This window comes from Salmo salar, chromosome 23 (genome assembly GCF_965601325.2).
Source record: "Salmo salar chromosome 23, fSalSal1, whole genome shotgun sequence".
NCBI classification, from domain to species: domain Eukaryota; kingdom Metazoa; phylum Chordata; class Actinopteri; order Salmoniformes; family Salmonidae; genus Salmo; species Salmo salar.
The window spans coordinates 34,357,149-34,379,638 of record NC_138313.1 but is presented as its reverse complement, the minus strand read 5'-3'; the positions used below and the strand labels follow the sequence as shown (position 1 = coordinate 34,379,638).

General features: G+C 41.9%; 2 protein-coding genes across 2 annotated transcripts; one reads left to right on the top strand and one right to left on the bottom strand.

Moving 5' to 3' along the window:
* Positions 1-68: 68 nt before the first annotated feature.
* Positions 69-1,805, bottom strand: LOC106584447 (MICOS complex subunit MIC13). Its single transcript, XM_014169800.3, has 4 exons — positions 1,617-1,805; positions 1,011-1,167; positions 854-905; positions 69-758 (listed from the first exon to the last, which is right to left on the bottom strand). Exons 1-4 carry the CDS (start codon positions 1,643-1,645, stop codon positions 661-663), a joined length of 336 nt encoding a protein of 111 aa, XP_014025275.1. The 5' UTR covers positions 1,646-1,805; the 3' UTR covers positions 69-660.
* Positions 1,806-18,910: 17,105 nt separating this feature from the next.
* On the top strand, positions 18,911-21,990 carry LOC106584264 (hydroxysteroid 11-beta-dehydrogenase 1-like protein). Its single transcript, XM_014169312.3, has 6 exons — positions 18,911-19,078; positions 20,177-20,307; positions 20,433-20,636; positions 20,772-20,865; positions 20,944-21,109; positions 21,265-21,990. The coding sequence occupies exons 1-6, from the start codon at positions 18,991-18,993 to the stop codon at positions 21,440-21,442; spliced, it is 861 nt and encodes a 286-aa protein (XP_014024787.3). The 5' UTR covers positions 18,911-18,990; the 3' UTR covers positions 21,443-21,990.
* Positions 21,991-22,490: the final 500 nt, after the last annotated feature.

Genomic DNA, 22,490 nt, shown 5'->3' with positions numbered 1-22,490 from the left:
AGTTGGGAACCACTGATTTAAAGTACACAGCACATATTCAGTAAAAAAGACAGATCCCACCAAAGGCCTCATATCTGACATGTTTAGGTTTATTTTACACTCTTAAATAGTGAAATATATACACATACAGAAAACAGTCTGTATAAAATGTGTTGGATGGGATACATATGGAATCAGGTCAATGTCAGAACATGCCAAATATATCAGTCTTGAGAAAAATAAATTGTACAATTAACAATGTGCACACAAGACATAACACTACATGTCAATCAGTTGTAATTTCTTTTGGGTGCAGGTCTTGCTGTGGTATCCAGATTCAGTCTTTTTTTTTACTCACAAAGTAGCATAAAGCAATGTATTCTACTTGTGTTGACAAATTACTGTCATCCCAATAGAATGCAAATATTGAGTTCTGGCATTATCAGCAACTACACATTCCACAAATCAACAATGGCCATGGCCTAATTCCACTGATTTTACTGTACCACTGCATTTTATAGTTGATGTGCTATGCATTCAAAGCAAGCGACTTTTACAGGAGGGCTGTATGTATTTGCACCAGTCATATTACTCCTGAGGATTTGGTTGTGATTGCATAGGGACCAATCCAAAACAGAAATTAGGTTATTTAAATGTCTGCTAGTTGCTGGATGTCACTTTTCATTTGGTGAGGTCTTTCAGGTACTGCAAGCCTTGGTTGGTGTAGCCACCTAATGCTGTAGGGCCCGATGAGAGAGCAGATATGGATGACTGCACCCCTGGAATGAAATAACAGAAACTCTTGAAATTGCTACATTTTAGACTTGTAAGTCTGGAAAAGTCCTTTATGAATCAGCTGTCAACCATTTCTTACCCGAGTTCCACGCTTCGACAGGGGAGAATCCCATTTTTGGGACGGCTGGAAGCTAGACGAAAGACATACACGTTTAATCCTCCCTCACCTCATACTCCATAGTGCATTATTCTGGCTGTCAGACAGTTAAATCACAGTACAATAAAGGCATATTTACCTCAAAGCCAAAATACTTCACCCACTCATCCACTGCAGGGGGAATAGCAGCTTTAGCTTTTCCAAGGACCTCTGAGCCCTGCTCACTTCCCCCTAATAGTCCAGAATCATAGGTAACATACAAAGCACCTCCTGCAATTGTCACCTTAGTGGCCAACCTGTGAGAAAAAGATTGACACCGAGATAAAACAACTAAGTGGATGGCGAAGTGCCACGTATTTGATGACAGAGAAACATGCCTTGTTAAACGTTACACCTGACATTAAAGTGTACAAACACATTCACGTGTTAAATGCACAAAAAGTAAATTCATAACTTGAAAACCACCACACCATGTTGCATCAACGTTTGCTAGCTATCTGGTATATATTCGCTAGTTAACGTTAGCCAGTTAGTGTTGTTAGCTACATGTTACTAACTAGCTAGTTAACTATTAGATCGTGTGCTGTTTAGCTAACTGGCTGGATAATGACTAATGGACATAGTTACTGAATTCAAAGCAAAATTAAAGCTAGCTACTACCGTTAGCTAGCTAAATGTCAACCTGCTAACCAGTTTGCCAGATAACTCGCTAGCTAACGTTAGCTATGCTTTCTCGAAAACTTACTTTAGAACAGGCAATAGCTTAGCAGCCATAGTGTCACAGGTAAATCTATATATTTCTTCAATTAACGTTGTGTATTTACTGGCTAGTTGCAACAGCGCACATGAAATGAATGAACTCGACAACGAAGATTAACCGGTTACGCTACCTCGAAAACTACGTTGAAGGGCAACCCTCTGACACAGTTGTTTTAAACGATTTTTTAACGAGAGTAGCTGATTCGCAAAAATATAATACATAAAAATAAATATATTTAGAGACTGTCATGTATCAAATTATTTATATTATACTACAAATCATATTTTTTTCTGGATTTCGTCTGGGTATAAAAACGAATAATGATAGAAAAAGTTCGTGATGCAGCTGCTGTTGATGGGGGAGGGGGATTGTACATTTCAGAACACAAGAAAACATGTGCATACATTTATTTATTTAAATTTCATTTATCCTTTATTTAACTAGGCAAATCAGTTAAGAACAAATTCTTATTTACAATGACGGCCTACCAAAAAGCAAAAGACCTCCTGCAGGGGCTGGGATAAAAAAAAAGAAAGAGGAACTCTGGCCTTCTAGGCAGAGTTCCTCTGTCCAGTGTCTGTGTTCTTTTGCCCATTTTAATCTTTTATTTTTATTGGCCAGTCTGAGATATGGCTTTTTCTTTGCAACTCTGCCTAGAAGGCCAGTATCCCGGGGTCGCCTTTTCACTGTTGACGTTGAGACTGGTGTTTTGCGGGTACTATGTAATGAAGCTGCCAGTTGAGGACTTGTGAGGCGTCTCTTTCTGGTTGCTGATAATGGGCTTCTGTACGCTTATGTAGATATTCCAGCTACAATAGTCATTTACAACATTAGCAACGTCTACACTGTATTTCTGATCAATTCTGATGTTATTTTAATTGACAATTTTTTTTGCTTTTCTTAAAAAAAAAAAAGGAAATCTCTAAGTGAGCCCAAACTTTTGAATGGTACTGTATATACACTGCTCAAAAAAATAAAGGGAACACTAAAATAACACATCCTAGATCTGAATGAATGAAATAATCTTATTAAATACTTTTTTCTTTACATAGTTGAATGTGCTGACAACAACATCACACAAAAATAATCAATGGAAATCCAATTTATCAACCCATGGAGGTCTGGATTTGGAGTCACACTCAAAATTAAAGTGGAAAACCACACTACAGGCTGATCCAACTTTGATGTAATGTCCTTAAAACAAGTCAAAATGAGGCTCAGTAGTGTGTGTGGCCTCCACGTGCCTGTATGACCTCCCTACAACGCCTGGGCATGCTCCTGATGAGGTGGCGGATGGTCTCCTGAGGGATCTCCTCCCAGACCTGGACTAAAGCATCCGCCAACTCCTGGACAGTCTGTGGTGCAACGTGGCGTTGGTGGATGGAGCGAGACATGATGTCCCAGATGTGCTCAATTGGATTCAGGTCTGGGGAACGGGCGGCCAGTCCATAGCGTCAATGCCTTCCTCTTGCAGGAACTGCTGACACACTCCAGCCACATGAGGTCTAGCATTGTCTTGCATTAGGAGGAACCCAGGGCCAACCGCACCAGCATATGGTCTCTCAAGGGGTCTGAGGATCTCATCTCGGTACCTAATGGCAGTCAGGCTACCTCTGGCGAGCACATGGAGGGCTGTGCAGCCCCCCAAAGAAATGCCACCCCACACCATGACTGACCCACCGCCAAACCGGTCATGCTGGAGGATGTTGCAGGCAGCAGAACGTTCTCCACGGCGTCTCCAGACTCTGTCACGTCTGTCACGTGCTCAGTGTGAACCTGCTTTCATCTGTGAAGAGCACAGGGCGAATTTGCCAATCTTGGTGTTCTCTGGCAAATGCCAAACGTCCTGCACGGTGTTGGGCTGTAAGCACAACCCCCACCTGTGGACGTCGGGCCCTCATACCACCCTCATGGAGTCTGTTTCTGACCGTTTGAGCAGACACATGCACATTTGTGGCCTGCTGGAGGTCATTTTGCAGGGCTCTGGCAGTGCTCCTCCTGCTCCTCCTTGCACAAAGGCGGAGGTAGCGGTCCTGCTGCTGGGTTGTTGCCCTCCTACGGCCTCCTCCACGTCTCCTGATGTACTGGCCTGTCTCCTGGTAGCGCCTCCATGCTCTGGACACTACGCTGACAGACACAGCAAGCCTTCTTGCCACAGCTCGCATTGATGTGCCATCCTGGATGAGCTGCACTACCTGAGCCACTTGTGTGGGTTGTAGACTCCGTCTCATGCTACCACTAGAGTGAAAGCACCGCCAGCATTCAAAAGTGACCAAAACATCAGCCAGGAAGCATAGGAACTGAGAAGTGGTCTGTGGTCCCCACCTGCAGAACCACTCCTTTATTGGGGGTGTCTTGCTAATTGCCTATAATTTCCACCTGTTGTCTATTGCATTTGCACAACAGCATGTGAAATGTATTGTCAATCAGTGTTGCTTCCTAAGTGGACAGTTTGATTTCACAGAAGTGTGATTGACTTGGAGTTACATTGTGTTGTTTAAGTGTTCCCTTTATTTTTTTGAGCAGTGTATATAAGGATGTGTATCTGAGAAACCCGTTTGAGGTATCGAAGAAGGTGAAGCATGTATTGTGAAAAGTGGAATCAATCAGAGTGACCAGGAATGGGCTTGTTCAGGTTAATTTTGTTTCTGAAGAGCAGAAGAAGAAGGCATTTGGAATTACAAGAATTGCAAATCCCGAAGTATTATGCTTTGAACTGCGAAGTAGAGCACCAGTTAAAGGAGTCATAGCCTGGGTGTTGATGGATGGGTAGATATGGGATACTTCAAGAGAATCCAAGATGTCTGTTCTATTGGCTAACGTGCAATCATTGGAAAATAAAATTAGTGACCTACGAGCAAGATTAAACTACCAACGGGACATTAAAAATGGTAATATCTTCTGTTTCGCCGAGTCGTGGCTGAACAATGACATGAAAAACATACAGCTGGCGGTTTTAATCTGTATAAGCAGGATAGTACAGCAGCATCTGGTAAGACAAGGGGTGGTGGTCTAAGTATATTTGTAAACAACAGCTTGTGGACGATATCTAAGGAAGTCTCAAGGTTTTACTCGCCTGAGGTAGAGTATCTCATGATAAGCTGTAGACCACACTATCTACCAAGAGAGGTTCATCTGTATTTTTCGTAGCTGTCTACATACCACCACAGACCGATGCTAGCACTAAGACCACACTCAATCAGCAGTATACCACCATAAGCAAACAGGAAAACGCTCATCCAGAGTTGGTGCTCCTAGTGTCCGGGCACTTTAATGCAGGGAAACTTAAATCAATTTTCTACCTGCATGTTAAATGTGCAACCAGAGGGAAAACAACTCTAGACCACCTTTACTCCACACACAGAGAAGCATACAAAGCTCTCCCTCGCCCTCTATTTGGCAAATCTGACCCTAATTCTATGCTCCTGATAGAAGACAATATTTAAGCAGGAAGAACCAGTGACTCGGTCAATAAAAAATTGGTCAGATGAAAAAGATGCTAAGCTAAAGGACTGTTTTGCTTTCACAGACTGGAATATGTTCTGGGATTCTTCCGATGGCATTGAGGAGTACACCACGTCAGTCAGTGGCTTCATCAATAAGTGCATCGATGACGTCGTCCCCACAGTGACCGTACGTACATACCCCAACCAGAAGCCATGGATTACAGGCAACATCCGCACTGAGCTAAAGGGTAGAGCTGCCGCTTTCAAGGAGCGGGACTCTAACCAGAAGTGTATAGGAAATCCCACTACGCCCTCCGACGAACCATCAGACTCAAGACACTTTCGAGGGTAGTCCGTATGGCCCAGTACATCACTGAGGCCAAGCTTTTTTATTTTTTCATTTTTTTTATCACTGGTCACTATAGCAGCACCCACCCACAGCACGCGCCCCAGCAGGAATATTTCACTGGTCACCCCAAAGCCAATTCCTCATTTGGCTGCCTTTCCTTCCAGTTGTCTGCTGCCAATGACTGGAACGAACTGCATGAATCACTGAAGCTGGAAACTCATATCACCCTCACTAATTTCAAGCACCAGCTGTCAGAGCAGCTCACAGATCATTGCACCTGTACGTAGCCCATTTGTTAATAGCCCATCCAACTACCTCATCCTCATACTGTATATATTTATTTATTTTGCTACTTTGCACCCCAGTATCTCTACTTGCACATTCATCTTTTGCACATCTATCACTCCAATGTTTAATTGCTATATCTTAATTACCTCGCCACTATGGCCTATTTTATTTACCTCCCTTATCTTACCTCATTTGCACACACTGTATATAGACTTTTTCTACTGTATTATTGACTGTATGTTTGTTTATTCCACGTGTAACTCTGCGTTGTTGTTTGTGTAGAACTGCTTTGCTTTATCTTGGCCAGGTCACAGTTGTAAATGAGAACTTGTTCTCAACTTGTTTACCTGGTTAAATAAAGGTGAAATATTTTTTTTATATTTTTTTTATATTCGAAACATACAATATACTTGCAGTGAAGCCGCTCAACAACTACATCATACCAGTCATCCAACAGATTCCCATTCAGAGCGACACACAGAAGCATCCAGAGTCAATGCCCTGCTCAAGGGCATGTTGACCGATCTACCATCAGGTCAAAAAACGTGAACCCGAACCCTCCAAGATCCCCCCACAGTTCCCCAATAGCTGTGCCTCAACCATTGGAGTCCCCTCCCACAGTCCCCCCCGCCAGGAATAAAAAATAAATAAATAATACAATCTATTCCATTCCCCACCCCAAGAACCCCCCAATGCACCAACAACCAAGAGAATGAACTAAAGAGAAAAAGGAAAAAAAAGACAGAAGAAAACAGCAAACAACAATGCAAAAACAATTTATAAATACAAATACATTTTTTAACAAAGGACGTCAAGGACAACTAAAACCATAACAACCATGCCAAATGTATATGTTTGTGTGCATGCCTGGCACTATTACATGTATGTGTGTGTTCTTGTATGTGCTTATTTGAATGAGAGTGTGTGTATGTGCATGTGTACAAACACCTGCACGGCATTAGCCTCAGGCAAACCGGCATTAATTGTAAAAACACTGCCACTTTGTCACGTCCTGACCAGTAAAGGGGTCATTTGTAATTGTAGTATGGTCAGGGCGTGGCAGGGGGTGTTTGTTTTGTGTGTTTTGGGGTTGTTTGTTTCTAGGGGATTTTGGTTGTAGTTTTCTATTTCTATGTTTCTTTTTCTATGTGTGGCCAGGTATGGCTTCCAATCAGAGGCAGGTGTCTTTCGTTGTCTCTGATTGGAAGCCATACTTAGGCAGCCTGTTTTTCCTGTGTTTTTGTGGGTGGTTGTTTTCGGTATATCCTATGTGTCTTACGGAACTGTTTATTGTCGGTTTGTTATTTTTGTTTAAGTGTTCACTTTATTTAATAATAAAAGAAGATGAGCACTTTACCCGCTGCGTTTTGGTCCCCCCTTCATCAACACTTATGACAGAACCACCCACCAAAGAAGGAACAAGCAGCGGAGGAAGGAGCAGCAGGAGAAGTATTTGGAGTCATGGACGTGGGAGGAGATCCTCGACGGCAAGGGTCCATGGAGCCAGGCTGGGGAGTACTAGCGCCCGAAGGCGGAGCTGGAGGAAGCAAAGAGGGAACGACGGAGGTACGAGGTGTTGTATCCTCCTATTCAGGAGGTGGAGAGGCAGCCCCAAAACATTTTTTTGGGGGGGGGCATAAGGGGAGTGTTGCTAGGTCAGGGGGGAACCCTGACCTAACTTCCCGGGCTATTCGGAGGGAGCCGTGGAGCAAACCGGAGCCGAGAAAGGAGTCGAGCGCCGAGCTTGACGCGAGATTCCGGAAGGAGGTACTGGTAGAGAGGGCACGACTGAGCAGGTGTGCAGAGGGGCGAATGACGCATTACGGGGTGATGCGCACTCTCTCGCCCATCCGCACGCACAGTCCGGTGTGGTCGGTACGGGCTCCGCAGCGTTGCCGTGCTAGAGTTGGCACTCAGCCAGGAAGGAGTGTGCCTGCTCAGCGCATCTGGCCACCAGTGCCTCTCCTCGGTCCAGCTTATCCAGCGCCTGCTCTACGCACGGCAGCCCTCATTCCCCAGCACAGCCCAGCTCGCCCTGTGCCAGCGCTCCGCCCGTGCCGGGCTACAGGGACCATCCAGCCAGGACGAAGTGTGCCAGCCCTGAGCTCCAGACCTACGGTGCGCCTCCACGGCCCAGTGTGCCTCGTGCCTGCTCTGCGCACCCAGTCTTCTGTAAGTCTTCCCAGTCCGGGGAGACCGGTCCCAGCTCCACGCAGGAGGGCGCCAGCGACGTTCCTCAGCCAGGAGCCTCCAGCGACACTCCCCAGTCAGGAGCCTCCAGTGACGCTCCTCAGCCCGGAGCCTCCAGCGACGCTCCTCAGCCCGGAGCCTCCAGCGACGCTCCTCAGCCCGGAGCCTCCAGCGACGCTCCTCGGCCCGGAGCCTCCAGCGACGCTCCTCGGCCCGGAGCCTCCAGCGACGCTCCTCGGCCCGGAGCCTCCAGCGACGCTCCTCGGCCCGGAGCCTCCAGCGACGCTCCTCGGCCCGGAGCCTCCAGCGACGCTCCTCGGCCCGGAGCCTCCAGCGACGCTCCTCGGCCCGGAGCCTCCAGCGACGCTCCTCGGCCCGGAGCCTTCAGCGACGCTCCTCAACCCGGAGCCTTCAACGGTGGTCTGCAGCCAAGAGCCTTCAGCGGTGGTCTGCAGCCCAGAGTCTTCAGAATGGGAGCTACGCCCAGAACCAGAGCCACCTCCATAGGGGGAAGATTGGCGAAGGGGGGGGGGGGGTGTAGCACAGGAACCATCGTTGACGGTGGCCACCCTCCCTTCCCTCCCTTTAGGTTTGGGGTTGTTTTGTGGGTGCACCTTTTTTTTTGGGGGGGGGGGGGGGGGTACTTTCACGTCCTGACCAGTAAAGGGGTCATTTGTAATTGTAGTATGGTCTGGGCGTGGCAGGGGGTGTTTGTTTTGGGGTTGTTTGGTTCTAGGGGATTTTGGTTCTCGTTTTCTATTTCTATGTTTCTTTTTCTATGTGTGGCCAGGTATGGCTTCCAATCAGAGGCAGGTGTCTTTCATTTACGTCATTTAGCAGACGCTCTTATCCAGAGCTTATCTTTTGTTGTCTCTGATTGGAAGCCATACTTAGGCAGCCTGTTTTTCCTGTGTTTTTGTGGGTGGTTGTTTTCGGTATAGCCTATGTGCCTTATGGAACTGTTTATTGTCGGTTTGTTATTTTTGTTTGTTCAATTTATTTAATAATAAAAGAAGATGAGCACTTTACCCGCTGCGTTTTGGTCCCCCTTCATCGACACCTATGACACACTTAGCGTCATTCAAATGTACTTTTTATTATGTTTTATTTTGACTTTTTTACTTTCATCTTTGACCATCATTCTATCTCCCACACAGGAACTCCACTCCCACTTGTCTCCAATTCCACATACCAACCCTCAGCTTCCCTCAGCCCATCCCATCTATCTCTGCTGGCCACCCACTTCGGGTTTCTACGCAACACATATCTTTCAACTATGCTGTGATGTTTAACGTACAATTTCAATCTATCTAATTGAATAGAATCTACAGATTGCGAGTTGAAGATAAATACTTTTACTAAGAGTATTAGTATATTAGTAATTGACTGACCCGGTCTCTCCAGATCTCCTAACAATACTATTTCTAGGGTCAATTCTAGATCAATGCTATGCATTTTCAGCCATTCCTGAACCTGAGACCAGAAACAGGCTACCTGAGGGCAATACCAAAATAAATGGTCAATTGATTCTGTCACAACAAAATCTGCAGAGCTTTGATGATTTTATGCCCCAAATATTCAACATTTTGTTGGTGGCAAGAATTCTATATAATAATTTTAGCTGAAAAACACGAAGTCTTGAATCTTACGTTGTTTTATATATCCACTCATACACCCTGTACCATGGAATCGGTACATCAAAATTCTCTTCCCAACTATCTGTATGGCACAGTTGTCAACATCCAGGTCCTCAAATGAAACTGGTATACTTTCCAGTTTATGATATTTTTATTCCTCTGCCAGTTTTGATCCTTTATATTGGGCAGACAGACAAGTTCCCTACCTTCTCCCGCTGCCACCTGCCTCCATTTTTGGAGTAATGCTGTAATTAATTGGTTGTACTCTTGGATTGAGCAGACCTTTCTGTACAATTCTGATAACTCTGAAGGACATAGCTCTACCATTCCAATTTACAATATCATTTAAGAACAAAATACCCTTTTCAAACATCTTTCCCATGAATACAGGTATTTTAACAACCAGCACATTTGAGTTCAGCCATAATATTTGTTGTAATATTTGTTCTATCTTTTCAGGGGGATGAAATTGTAGCCAGCTTTGCAATGCTTGTTTGAAAAAGAGAGATACTTTGAAAAAAGTATAATTTTCAATTAATCAAAAATGAGACATGGCAATCTGCACAAAGGCAAAAAGACCATTTTTAAACAATGGATGAGCTTTTCTTAGTAATCTACTTGAGAACCATTTAGGGTTCAAATAAAACTTTTGAGTGTGTGAAGCTTTTAGAGAGAGGTTTAGTGGTTTTATATTTAATAATCTCAACCCACCCAATTCATATTCATTATATAGATAGGCACGTTTTATTTTGTATGGTTTAGCGTCCCAGATAAAGTGAAATATTTTTTTCTTATATGATTTGAAAAATGAATCTTCAGGAGTAGGCAGCGCCATAAGTAAATGAGTAAACTGAGATATGACTAAGGAGTTAATCAGGGCAATTTTTCCATAAATAGACAGGTATTTAAGGTTTTAGTCCAGAGAGTACAGAAAAGTTATCTAGATCATCAATGATACATTACAGGGATCTAGCTTGCGGACTTAATATAAAACTTGAGTCATCGGCATACATGGACACCTTTGTTTTTAAGCCTTGGATTTCTAATCCTCTAATGTTGTCATTGGATCTGATTTTAATAGCTATCATTTCGATGGCCATAATGAATAGATTTGGTGACAGTGGACACCTTTGTTTAACTCCTCTTGACAATTCAAAACTCAATAAGAAGTAGCCGTTATTTACTATTTTACAGCTGGGGTTGCTATACATTATTTTTACCCATTTTATAAGAGTATTACTGAAATTGAAAAAATCCAGGCATTTCTAAATAAAATGCAGTCTTACTTTATCAAATGCCTTTTCAAAATCCTCTATAAATACCATTCCTGGCTTCTTATATGTTTCATGATGTTCTATTATTTCTAGTAGTTGTTGTATAATATTTTCAATGTATCGTCCAAGTAAAAAACCTGTCTGATCAGGATGAACAATACCTGGTTAAACCCTTTTAATTCTGAGTGCTATGCATTTTGCTAGTATTTTTGCATTACAACATTGAAGTGTAAGGGGCCTCCAGTTTTTTACATAGACTGGGTCTTTATATTTGCCATCTGGATCTTGTTTTAGTAATAGAGAAATCAGACCTTCCTGCTGAGTACCTGACAGACTACCATTTCTATGGGAGTAGTTAAAACAATCTAACAATGGAGCTTTTAGTATATTAAAAATTATTTGATATACCTCTACCCGTATGCCATCAAGCCCTGGGGTTTTTCCAGACTGAAAGGATTTAAAAGCCTCAAAAAGTTATTCCTCTGTAATTTGGCCTTCTCACTGATCTTTCTGTACATTTGTTATTTTTCCATTTTTTGTATTATTTGGAAAAAAATCCTTACCATAATCTTCATTCAGTGGGAAAGGATGAGACGGATGTAAGGGTGTTTAACTTTCGGCAGAGAAGTCAGACGCAGGAGAGAAATAACTGTGTTTCCAACGGCGCAGTTTATTTACAAAAAACCCACCGGAAAACATAATAATAAAAATCAATGGGTAACATAACCCGACGCACACCAGTACAGACGTACACATACACTTACAATAAACAATCACCGACAAGGACATGAGGGGAAACAGAGGGTTAAATACACAACATGTAATTGATGGGATTGGAACCAGGTGGGATGGAAGAAAAGACAAAACCAATGGAAATGAAAAATGGATCAGCAATGGCTAGAAGGTCGGTGACGTCGACCGCCAAACACCGCCCGAACAAGGAGAGGGAACAACTTCGGCGGAAGTCGTGACTACGGAAAAGAGAACATCTGCCTAAAATAATTAGCTTCCTCTTTTAAAATATCATTCGGAGAATCATAGATGACTCCGTCTTCAGTAATGAGTTTCTGAAAATTATTTTTGTTAGCGTTCCTGTATTGGAGATTCAGGAAGTATGTTGTGTATTTTTCTCCATATTCCATCCAGTTTGCTTTATTTTTTAGATCGTTCTTGAATCCTGTTAGGGCTAGGGGGCAGTATTGACACGGCTGGATAAAAAACGTACCCGATTTAATCTGGTTACTACTCCTGCCCAGTAACTAGAATATGCATATAATTATTGGCTTTGGATAGAAAACACTCCAAAGTTTCTAAAACTGTTTGAATGGTGTCTGTGAGTATAACAGAACTCAAATGGCAGGTCAAAACCTGAGAGATTCCTTTACAGGAAGTGGCCTGTCTGACCATTTATTGTCTTTCTTTGACATCTCATTCCATTACAAAGGATCTCTGCGGTAACGTGACACTTCCCACGGTTCCAATAGGCTCTCAGAGCCCGGGAAAAACCTGAATGTCGTCATTCCAGCCCCAGGCTGAAACACATTATCGCCTTTCTCAAGTGGCCGATCAAGGGACTGTGGGCTTAGGCGCGTGCACTGGCCGCCCCCGTCTTTGTGTTTTTTCCTCTGTTTTCCGAAAAGGAGATTCCCGGTCGGAATATTATCACTTTTTTACGAGATAAATTGCATAAAAATTGATTTTAAACAGCGGTTGACATGCTTCGAAGTACGGTAATGGAATATTTAGAATTTTTTTGTCACGAATTGCGCCATGCGCACGACCCTGATTTACCATTTCGGATAGTGTCTGGGACGCACGAACAAAACGCCGCTATTCGGATATAACGATGGATTATTTTGGACCAAACCAACATTTGTTATTGAAGTAGCAGTTCTGGGAGTGCATTCTGACGAAGACAACAAAAGGTAATCAAACTTTTGTAATAGAAAATCTGATTTTGGTGAAGGCTAAACTTGCCGGGTGTCTAAATAGCTAGCCCGTGATGGCTGGGCTATGTACTTAGAATATTGCAAAATGTGCTTTCACCAAAAAGCTATTTTAAAATCGGACATATCGAGTGCATAGAGGAGTTCTGTATCTATAATTCTTAAAATAATTGTTATGCTTTTTGTGAACGTTTATCGTGAGTAATTTAGTAAATTGTTAGTAAATTCACCGGAAGTTTGCGATTACGTCCCGCCTAGCCCATAGAGGATAAGTTCCTCAAGTTCTTTTTGTTTTCCCTCTAACTTATTTTCTATCTCTGTAGTATCGTTTTTATTACTATCTACCTGTACTGTTGTTCATGGATTTCCTTTGTTAGTCTTGTCTCTTTAGCCAGAAACTGCTTTTTTATTATTGATGAATTATTGAATTGAATGGTTTAAAGGTATAACAAACAATACGGGGATTAGCTGAACATTTCCATTGGTTCATTTCCATTGGATACTGGAAAAATTCAGTTATAAATTATTTTGTCTTAGTTAAAAATAAGTTGTCCTCCAGTAAACTTTGATTAAATTTCCAATATCCCTGTCCACGTGGAAAATAAGAGTTATGTGAATGCCAATTAGATGATGATCCGATCGTATTCCTATGAAAACTTTTTTAACCTTTGATACAAGAGAGAAAGAGACAAGAAAGTAGTCAAGATGATTAGCTTGATTTAAGTCTCCTCCATGTATATCTCACTAGGTCAGGGTTTTTTAGTCTCCAAACATCCGCTATTTCTAATGTGTCCATAATATTTGTGATTTCCTTAAGGGCACGATGATGATAGTTTGTAGAGTGATTACCTTTACAGTCCATTGAGGTACTTAACACTGTGGTATAGTCTCCTACCATAATGACTAGATCATTTGTTGCCTGTAAGTTCAATAAATTGGTATAAATGTTGTCGAAGAAGGGTGAATCATCCTGATTTGGACAATATAGATTAATGAGCCAAATCTCTTTTTCATCCACTTTCATATTCAAAAGGATCCACCTTCCTTGCGAATCATTCGTGACTATTTGCACATTCAGATTGAGATTTTTGTTAATTAATATCATCACACCCTTTGAGTTCCTTTGTCCATGACAGAAAAATATTTCACCACCCCATTCCTTTTTCCACGCAACTTCATCTAAGGATGTAGAGTGAGTTTCCTGTAAACAGTATATGTTATATTCCTTTTCTTTTAGCCATGTAAAGACTGATCTTTTTTAAAATAATCTGCTAAACCATTCCAATTATAACTGGCTATACTTATTTCAGCCCTTACCATAACTAGATACTATTCTCAGTCTAAATTGACCATAATTAGTGCTTGTAAAGTTACTGCCATCAGAGGTATTATGAAGGTTAAAACTAGATCTTTCAAATGTCTGATATTTAGAATTCAAGAAATAGGTTTTTAGCAATATTTGTTTTATTCCCTTGCTTGTTTGCTTGTGAGCCAATGCCACAGATGTTAGAAAATTGAGACAATATATTATGTGTGTAGCAAATCTGAGTAGGTTGATGTGTATGATATTAGATGTGATATAGTGAGAGTGTGTACGATGTCTGTATAAGAGTAAGACTATAATGTGTGATGTCCAAATAAATAATAACTCTGCAAATTTGCATGGTTAAGTGTCTATGTGTGTAACATGTAGTGTGTATAGCCTTAATATTCATGATGATAATTGTAATCCATATCATATCACCATCATATCACCATCATAATTACCTTTAACATAATTGAAAAACACATCCCAGCATTTCCATAGCAATTGACGTTTCACATGATCATGAAAGAGACCTTGCATTACTCGAGAGACGGCTTCACTACAGTACAAATGTATTCCGTACAATATGTTATTATTCCCCAATGGCCCTATTCTGATATCTTCCCCTTGCTTGTTGTTAACATATATAAACTTGTAGACAAATACATAAAAAAGATAGACAAACAATACACATTAAATTATAAAACAGTTCTTGACAATAGAGAGAGGGAGAGAAGAGAAGAGAAAAGAGAGAAAGAGAGAGTGAGAGAAAAGAGCGAGATCAGGTGTGTGTGTGTGTGTCCATATGTGTAAGCAAGCATGTAATTGAGTATGTGCGTGTTCATATCCACTTCATAATGTTCAGATATTTTTACAGTTCCCATACCTTATTTGTTTTTCGTAACCTGAAGTCCCTGTAGAATTTAGTACAGCCACGGTGTTACGGAGCTGTCTCGGAATAGCTGTCCATCTATAAAGAGTTTGTCCACAATGATAAAGGCACGGTTACCATTCTCCCTTTGTTGTCTTTGTACTGGATACAGTCTCTTACGACATTAATTTATCTCTCTTGGAAATTTGTCATTGAGACCGAATTTGGTCCCTTTAAGCTCCCTTCCCCTGCTTTTGATCAGCTCCTTTTGTTGGTAGTGTTCATATTTTGCGATGATCGGTCGGGGACCCTTGGTCTTGTCGCTCCGAGCTCCAAGTCTGTGTACTCGGTGGAATGCCCTCTTGTTTAAAGTCTCTATAGGTAGTTTCAATGCGGTTTGATTGAATTTTTGATCGCGCCCTCAGGATTATTGTATGCGTCCTCAGGAATCCCAGAATTTTTTTTATTTTCACGCATGCTATGACTTTGTATGTCTAGTAGCAACTCCTTCATCATCCTGTTTTCCCTGAGTAGACAATCCATGTCGGAATCGTGGATTTTTATCTTGGCTGTGAGTGTCTTGTTTTCTCTTTTGGAGCGTGAGAATTTCCCTCTGGCTGAACTCCAAACTCCCTCTCAGCCCTGGTACCTCCTCACACAACTTTTCCAGTGTTGCATGGATTCCAGCCAGAGCACTAGCCTCTACCTCAATGGTAAGTAAATCGTCCGTGTCTGTAGATGAATCTGTTTTTATTTTTTTTGTCAGGTTAAAGTTATTTTGTGAGGTGGTTGGATCTTTCCATGATGGAGTATGTTGTCCCTCCATAGCGTAAAGCTGTTGGTACTCGTCGATTTCCCTGAGGATCTCCTTAGTATCCAGATTGGCTCTTTACTGCAACCAGTTGTTTTACGAAAAGATAACAATGAGTCTTTCACACGACAACGATAGGTGTTTGTAGTACAGCCAGCTACAGTGGGGGAAAAAATAATTTGATCCCTTGCTGATTTTGTATGTTTGCCCACTTACAAAGAAATGATCAGTCTATAATTTTAATAGTAGGTTTATTTGAACAGTGAGAGACAGAATAACAACAAAAAAATCCAGAAAAACTCATGTCAAAAATGTTATAAAATTATTTGCATTTTAATGAGGGAAATAAGTATTTGACCCCTCTGCAAAACATGACTCTTAGTACTTGGTGGCAAAACCCTTGTTGGCAATCACAGAGGTCAGATGTTTCTTGTAGTTGGCCACCAGGTTTGCGCACATCTCAGGAGGGATTTTGTCCCACTCCTCTTTGCAGATATTCTCCAAGTCATTAAGGTTTCGAGACTGACGTTTGGCAACTCGAACCTTCAGCTCCCTCAACAGATTTTCTATGGGATTAAGGTCTGGAGACTGGCTAAGCCACTCCAGGACCCTAATGTGCTTCTTCTTGAGCCACTCCTTTGTGGCCTTGGCCGTGTGTTTTGGGTCATTGTCATGCTGGAATACCCATCCACGACCCATTTTCAATGCCCTGGTTGAGGGAAGGAGGTTCTCACCCAAGATTTGACGGTACATCGTCCCTTTGATGCGGTGAAGTTGTCCTGTCCCCTTAGCAGAAAAACACCCCAAAAGCATAATGTTTCCACCTCCATGTTTGACGGTGGAGATGGTGTTCTTGGGGTCATAGGCAGCATTCCTCCTTCTCCAAACACGGCGAGTTCAGTTGATGTCAAAGAGCTCCATTTTGGTCTCATCTGACCACAACACTTTCACCAGTTGTCCTCTGAGTCATTCAGATGTTCATTGACAAACTTCAGACAGGCATGTATTTGTATTCTTGAGCAGGGGGACCTTGCGGGCGCTGCAGGATTTCAGTCCTTCACGGCGTAGTGTGTTACCAATTGTTTTCTTGGTGACTATGGTCCCAGCTGCCTTGAGATCATTGACAAGATCCTCCCGTGTAGTTCTGGGCTGATTCCTCACTGTTCTCATGATCATTGCAACTCCACGAGGTGAGATCTTGCATGGAGCCCCAGGCCGAGGGATATTGACAGTTATTTTGTGTTTCTTCCATTTGCGAATAATCGCACCAACTGTTGTCACCTCTCACCAAGCTGCTTGGCGATGGTCTTGTAGCCCATTCTAGCCTTGTGTAGGTCATCAATCTTGTCCCTGACATCCTTGGAGAGCTCTTTGGTCTTGGCCATGGTGGAGAGTTTGGAATCTGATTTATTGATTGCTTCTATGGTCAGGTGTCTTTTTTACAGGTAACAAGCTGCGGTTAGGAGCACTCCCTTTAAGAGTGCGCTCCTAATCTCAGCTCATTACCTGTATAAAAGACACCTGGGAGCCAGAAATCTTTCTGATTGAGAGGGGGTCAAATACTTATTTCCCTCATTAAAATGCAAATCAATTTATAACATTTCTGACATGCATTTTTCTGGATATTTTTGTTGTTATTCTGTCTCTCACTGTTCAAATAAACCTACCATTAAAATTATAGACTGATCATTTCTTTGTCAGTGGGCAAACGTACAAAATCAGCAGGGGATCAAATACTTTTTCCCCCCACTGTAGCAGTCGCGGAATCCACGCAAAAAACGGAACACAAACTTGCAGTCCCAGCCATAAAGGCTAACCGCGTCGTGGAATCCTTAGCAACAAAACTTTAGTTCGGATTAAAAACGATTTAATTAAACTTTTTTAATATAATCAACAAACCGAGTGTAGACAGTACAATGTTCTGTTGCCTGAGGCCAAGCTTCCTGCCATCCAGGAACTCTATACCAGGCGGTGTCAGAGGAAGGCCCTAGGCTGGGTTTCTGTACAGCACTTTGTGACATCAGCTGATGTAAGAAGGGCTTTATAAATGCATTTGATTGATTAATTGAATTGAGAAAGCAAGCGACTCTAGTGTTGATGATATAGTAGTAGATACACCCCAGCCGTTAGTGAATGTTTGTCAATCAAGAGAACCGGACACGCTTTGTGTGAAAAATGTGGATTTTGTGCTGTTTATTGCAACGATTATTAATTGTACCGCTCAAGTGTCGAAAAAATCCCACAAATTGTACATCATTGTGGCTGCGGCAGAAACGTTTCTGGGCTTGAAAGAATTCACAGCAGAAGACCTCCAAGGGGTACTGGCAACGGAAGAAGTACCGCCCTCCCAGGCTCCTGAGCCTGTGTAGGGATCAGATTGCACAGGATTTTATTAGCAGAAGTAGCGTGAATTTTGGTTCATGTTTTATTTTTTTTGGTAGTTCATATAAATGTGTTCATCCAAAACATATTTAGTTTTTGGGGATATTTTACGACCCCGATATTTTACTGCCGCGATTCATATGTATACAGTGGATATGTACAGATAAATGTGATATTTGCGGCTCTCTCAACCCCAATTGATAGTACAATGCAGTGGAGGTTGCTGAGGGGAGGACGGCTCATAATAATGGCTGAAATGGAGTCAATGGAATGGTAGCAAACATCTGGTTTCCATGTGGTTGATACCATTCCATTGATTCCATTCCAGCCATTACTATGAGCCGTCCTCCCTTCAGCAGCCTCCACTGGTACAATGTACACACATACACGTATATTTTCAGTTTATGAGTGTGTGATATGGGGGTTGGAGACATGTTTATTTTGACATTACAAAGAAAAACTTTTATAAACAATGGCAACACTGCCATGTTGCACTAAGCTTTGCTGTTGGAAAACCACATCAGTGTCCGACTTTGGGCTGTAGCTGATGCACCTCCCGACTTCACTCCTGGACTTTGGTCTATAGTCAGTTACAGGTGTAAAATGAACACCTGAAACTAAATCCCCTACATACTGGTCTTGACGAGAAGACAAAAACTGTTTAACCAATCCAGTATATGTGGAGGAAGAGTTAAGATAGTGTCACCTTGTTAACAACCAAAGAGGAAGTTGCATCACAGGCTGTCTTTCCATTTCCCCTGAAAACCGGAATGTCCGGTTGTTGGGGACTCGGCAGAGGCTAGTTGCTTCCGCCTTACCACTCAAACAAGCCCATTGAGTACGGTATTGCAGTCACAAGATGAAGGCTTTTACTAAACTCTTAATTGTTGGTGCTATAGGAGTAGCTTTTGTTGCTTTCCAATGGAGTGGACCCACCTTGGACTCAGGTAAGATATTTATTTAGCTTCTTCATGATCCTTGACTGGTCTATCAAGTAAAACTGTTTCAAAGTACACGTTTACTTACACGTTTAAATCCAAAGCAACACTGCTGGAATGTGTTTCCGTTTTGTTTTGGTAGGCTAAGTGATGAGTAATGTTTGGTGCACTCCTTGGTGCACTACTTGGTGCACTCCGTAATAACCAATCTGATATGAATGAATTCACAAACACTTATTCAATGCAACTTTCAGGTTTACTGAGCTAAGCTTTCGGCCAGATGACCTTTGTGAGTGCAATACAGTACAATACACATACGATAATACAGTATAGTCGTCATAGGCCTGAAATGAGTCAGAGGCAACCATGTGGAATTGGAACCATACAGAACTACAGCCTACTACGTAATATGCATTCCACTCATAACTGGTTTAGGGTGGAAACCGTAGTAGTTGATAATCAGGCTAGAGTAGTTTCCATGTACAGTAAAAAGCAGTGGAAATTGCAGTCACAGCCTTATACTTCTAATAATCTATCACATTTAAACCTAGGTTATCGTTATTTCTCTAAGTGTGGACATTTGTTTTCCCCTGCTATTTCTCACCATAAATTAGCCTGGGTTTTTTCAGATCCAAAAGCAGCAAACTCAGGCACTATCTAACAATTAACTTCATTCATAATCCACTGGGCACAGACATCAATTCAACATATATTCAACATAATTTCATTGAAATGACGTGTAAACAATGTTCATTCAAACAGTGTGTGCTCAGTGGGAAGTGTTTAAAGCAGTAATTCTCTGGTGGCCTATAATTAACATTCCCCTTGTTTCTACTCATATAGATTACACATTGAACTATACACTGAGTCCTAGACAGACATAAAGATCCATATCATCCAGCTAGTTGGATGCCAGGAAAGTGTCCATCAGGTCTAAGATGCAGCATGTACTTTAGTGCACATCAAATGCACATTTTCTTGATAGGCCTCACATCGACAATAAACATCTCCTTGTCTTAGTTTTTTCCGTTTTGAATTTTATTTAGACAAACTATACTGTAAAATGTAATGAGTACTTTAATGACTTTCAACATGGCTGGTTTTCAGAGTCTTTAAAGGGTGCACGGGTCCTGGTGACTGGTGCCAGTACGGGTATAGGTGAACAAATGGCATATCACCTTGCCGGCTTTGGTGCCCAGGTGGTTATTACAGCCAGGAGGGAGAAGGTTCTACAGCAGGTCAGTGACACTTCAATCAGGTGTTTTCATCAATGTCGCTAGGCAATAGTTGTCTATGACAATACCTTTTAATGTTTTTCAAAATTATGTTACTCTTATGCAAACATCACTCTCTTGTATTGCAGGTAGTAGAGAAGTGCCAGGGTTTGGGGGCCCAGAAAGCTCTGTACGTAGCAGCAGATATGGCCAATCCTTCTGACCCAGAGAGAGTGGTGCAGTTTGCTGTGGACAAGCTGGGAGGACTGGACTACCTGGTGCTGAACCACATAGGTTCTAGCCCATTCGCCATGTGGGACGGAGATGTGGAGCACACTAGATGGTTAATGCAGGTGGGGTATCTATCTCGACTACTGTGTTTCATGTGACCCAGTAGGATGACATGTACATGTAGCCTACCATTATATGTACAGTACCACTATTACAATAGTGTTATTTTATCTCCTCTTTTACTTGCTCTTTGTCAGGTAAATTTCCTCAGCTATCTGCAGATGGCGAAGACTGCTCTGCCCACCCTTGAGCAGAGTAGCGGTTCCATTGTGGTCGTCTCCTCCTTATTAGGTGGGTCAGAGCTCTTCTCTAAACAAAGCTTTCCAAGTGACCCTGGACCTATGATTGGCTAGTGTTTTGGTCCCACAGGAAAAATGTGCAGCCCGTTTATGGCCCCCTACACATCCACTAAGTTTGCCCTGAACGGTTTCTTTGGGACGCTGCAGCATGAGCTGGCCATGCAGAGGAGCAACGTGTCCATTACTATCACCGTCCTGGCCCTGATCGATACGGACTCGGCTATGGAGAAAGTCAAGTACGATATTGTTGATATCAACTTCAGTCAAGTTGCAACCCTACAAAGTGTTTTATGGTTGTCTTGATAGTTGTTAGAGCACCTTTATCCAAGTATCCTTGGATACATTTAAAAAATATTGAAAGGATGCAGAGCCATCACTGTTTGTATTACAGGGGGTTCACCAACATCCCAGCCTGGCCGGCCAGTGAGGCAGCGCTTCACATCATCACTTCTGGAGCCACTCGTCAGACAGAGTCTTACTACCCCTGGTTCTGGTATTATGGCTCTCTCATCAGAGACTGGTTCCCCTACTTAAGGGATATTTCTATACGTAACTTTTATAAATATTAAACATATGCTTGAAATACACGTTATGATGACAAAAAAAATCAAGAAAGCATACAGTATTATATATATATTTTTTTCACCTTTATTTAACCAGGTAGGCTAATTGAGAACAAGTTCTCATTTACAACTGCAACCTGGCCAAGATAAAGCAAAGAATGCAACACAAACAACAACACAGAGTTACACATGGAATAAACAAACATACAGTTAATAACACAATAGAGAAAAAAATATATAAATTATATAGAGCCCTTATTGCATGGAACTTCCTTCCATCTCATATTGCTCAAATAAACAGCAAACCTGGTTTAAAAAAACAGACAAAGCTACACCTCACAGCACAACGACTCTCCCCTATTTGATCTAGATAGTTAGTGTGTATGCGTTGATATGTAGGCTATGTGTGCCTTTAAAAAAATGTATGTAGTTCTGTCCTGCTGTTCTTGTTTATTGATGTTCTGTATTACAGTGGCTTGTGAAAGTATTCACCCCCTTCACATTTTTCCTATGTTGTTGCCTTACAACCTGGAATTAAAATAGATTTTTGGGGGGTTTCTATCATTTGATTTACACAACATGCTAACCACTTTGAAGATGCAAAATATTTTTTCTTGTGAAACAAACAAGAAATAAGACAAAAAAAATGAAAACTTCTAGCTGAGAGTGCATGGACTTGAAGTCGGAAGTTTACATACACTTAGGTTGGAGTCATTAAAACTCATTTTTCAACGACTCCACAAATGTATTGTTAACAAACTATGGTTTTGGCAAGTCCGTTAGGACATCTACTTCGTGCATGACACAAGTCATTTTTCCAACAATTGTTTGCTGACAGATTATTTCACTTATAATTCACTGTATCACAATTCCAGTGGGTCAGAAGTTTACATACAATAAGTTAACTGTGCCTTTAAACAGCTTGGAAAATTCCAGAAAATGATGTCATGGCTTTAGAAGCTTCTGTTAGGCTAATTGACATTATTTGAGTCAATTGGAGGTGCACTTGTGGATGTATTTCAAAGCCTACCTTCAAACTCAGTGCCTCTTTGTT